This window comes from Arachis hypogaea, chromosome 20, assembly GCF_003086295.3.
Source record: "Arachis hypogaea cultivar Tifrunner chromosome 20, arahy.Tifrunner.gnm2.J5K5, whole genome shotgun sequence".
NCBI lineage: Eukaryota > Viridiplantae > Streptophyta > Magnoliopsida > Fabales > Fabaceae > Arachis > Arachis hypogaea.
In genome coordinates this window covers 133,879,146-133,881,411 of record NC_092055.1, presented here as the reverse complement: position 1 = coordinate 133,881,411, position 2,266 = coordinate 133,879,146, and the positions used below count along the sequence as shown (strand labels likewise).

Sequence of the window (2,266 nt, the reverse complement as noted above, 5' to 3'; positions counted from 1 at the left end):
TTTTAGAGAGTTATTTTACATTCTTTTAGATATATTTATTTGAATTTAATTTTAATGCACTGTTAGCGTAAAATAATTTTATATTATATTTCAATCATATAACAATATATAAATAAAAATATAACTATTTTTTATATCGACTACGTAAATAGTCATCTAAAAAAATGAATGTAATTAGGCGATTATATAAAATATTTTAGGGTTTAGCGAATAGCGATAAACTCTATTTATTTTTTGGTTGTCCATAATATCCCCAATCCAACAGATCAAAAGCTAATTCGTCATCGATTTGAGTTTCATTTAAGGGTCTATCCAACACTTATTTAAGCTGACGAATAACCTAACTACTCGTCTAAGTTTTATATTTATTTACTTTTGATATAAGTGGGGTGGGCCAAGCCCATAGATATGGCCCACAAAATCATTCACACATGATTTGAAAATTGTTCGAAAAGAGATGCAAATCCAAGAAGAAGCCCATCATCGCCCTTTGGCAATCATACACAGAGCCACTCTCACAAAACGTGTCTCAGTCATATATTTTCTTATTCCATATATTACCCTTTTCATGTTATTAATTAAAATAAAAAAGTTATTATTATGTTTTGGCTGATTTAGTGATTTCATATTTGATATGATGATAATAAAGCAGTGAATGATGACTCCCTCTTCTTCCTGCTTCCTTGTCCTCTCTTCTTCTTGTTCTTGATGTTATGCAACCCTTTGAAGCCGGCATCTACTAAAACCCATTTCCCAAACACTTCAAAATATCTCTTCCTTTTCTCTCTTTTACTGATTGGATCATCACTTCTTCTTCAATTCGCCTTCAAAATACAGAAAAGAGGTCCCTTTTCTTGTATTTTGAGATTTTGATCCATCTGAAGGGGACCTTAAAATCTTGGATCTTTCCGATTGCTATCATTTCAAAGTTTCAATCTTTTCAGATTTTAGCGTGCTGGGTGGATCCGATTTCGGTCTGAAACTGCTGAATTTGATCTGAAATTTGGAGGTTTTTGTTTGGTCTTCTTTGGATTATCATTATTTTCTTTAAATCTCTGCTTTGAAATGGTCTATTTCCATAACTCAATCTCTCTCTGCAACTCCACCATGGCGAATTCGATTTGCTCCTCGGATTCTGGCTCAAAATCGAGGCCAAACAACAGCAGCAACCACCTTAATCGGAATCGGAGGGTTCCAATTTCATCATCATCATCATCGGCCAATTCGCTTCAGATTCCACCTTGTGACCGATCTCGATTGGCCATAGTTGATGTTGTGATCTTCATCGCAGTTATCAGTGCAATCTTGTACTTGTTCTTCCCTTACATAGAGCTTGTGATTATAACCTCCATAAGGGTTTCAAAAGTGGTATTTTGTGTGATGAAAGAGGAGTTTTCGGTGGCGCCTTCGATCTATATCGCAATAGTGATGAGTATTGTGTGTGCTGCATTGGCAACTTGGGGTGTTGTGGCTTGCACTAGCAGGAAGTGTGGAAACCCCAATTGCAAGGGTTTGAGGAAGGCTGCAGAGTTTGATATTCAGTTGGAGACTGAAGATTGTGTCAAGAATTCGGGTTCTGTGAGCAAGGATGGTGGAGGAGGAGGTGGCGCCGGTGCTGCCGGCATTAAGAAGGGTCTATTCGAGCTTCCTCGTGATCATCATAGGGAGCTGGAAGCTGAGCTTAAGAAGATGGCACCAATCAATGGAAGGGCTGTACTTGTTCTCCGGGCTAGGTGCGGCTGCTCGGTTGGTAGGTTGGAGGTTCCCGGGCCGAAGAAGCATCCGCGGAAGATCAAGAAGTAGTAAAGAAGGATTGATTTAATTATAGGGCTGAAGGGATTTAAAATTTGAGAATGAATACTGAAAATTTGTAGTAGTGCTACTTTTTATGGATGAGGAGACATTATTTTCTATATGATCATTCTAAGTAGGAACTCTTTTTAGGGATGGACATGTCTTTAAATAAGCTCCCCTTTTGGCAATAAGTTGTAAGGAATTATGGGTTATACACAGTGGGATATACCTGGGAATATAAGAAACTATTTATTTTATTTTTATACCTCTCTATAGTTTTATGAACTGTTATGTGGTTCATCTAGCTTAATTCTTTTGTTTGATTTTGGTTATTGTTATGTGCTGTTTTTGCAATGATTGCACAGGATTTTGAGTTATGAAGGGCATTGCTCAATGCTTAAGTACAGAACTGTCTTTTTTATACAGGTAATCCATCCATAAACTCTGGTTTTCTGTTTGAATTGTTTCGCTT

At 36.9% G+C, this 2,266-nt stretch overlaps 1 protein-coding gene across 1 annotated transcript; it reads left to right on the top strand.

The window, feature by feature from the left end:
• Positions 1-497: 497 nt before the first annotated feature.
• On the top strand, positions 498-2,057 carry LOC112783232 (uncharacterized). The gene has a single exon (XM_025826073.3). The coding sequence runs from the start codon at positions 1,066-1,068 to the stop codon at positions 1,801-1,803; it is 738 nt and encodes a 245-aa protein (XP_025681858.1). The 5' UTR covers positions 498-1,065; the 3' UTR covers positions 1,804-2,057.
• The last annotated feature ends 209 nt before the right edge of the window (positions 2,058-2,266 follow it).

Bases quoted from the DNA above. Each gene is read 5' to 3' on its own strand.
- LOC112783232 (XM_025826073.3), top strand. From the start codon at position 1,066: ATGGTCTATTTCCATAACTCAATCTCTCTCTGCAACTCCACCATGGCG.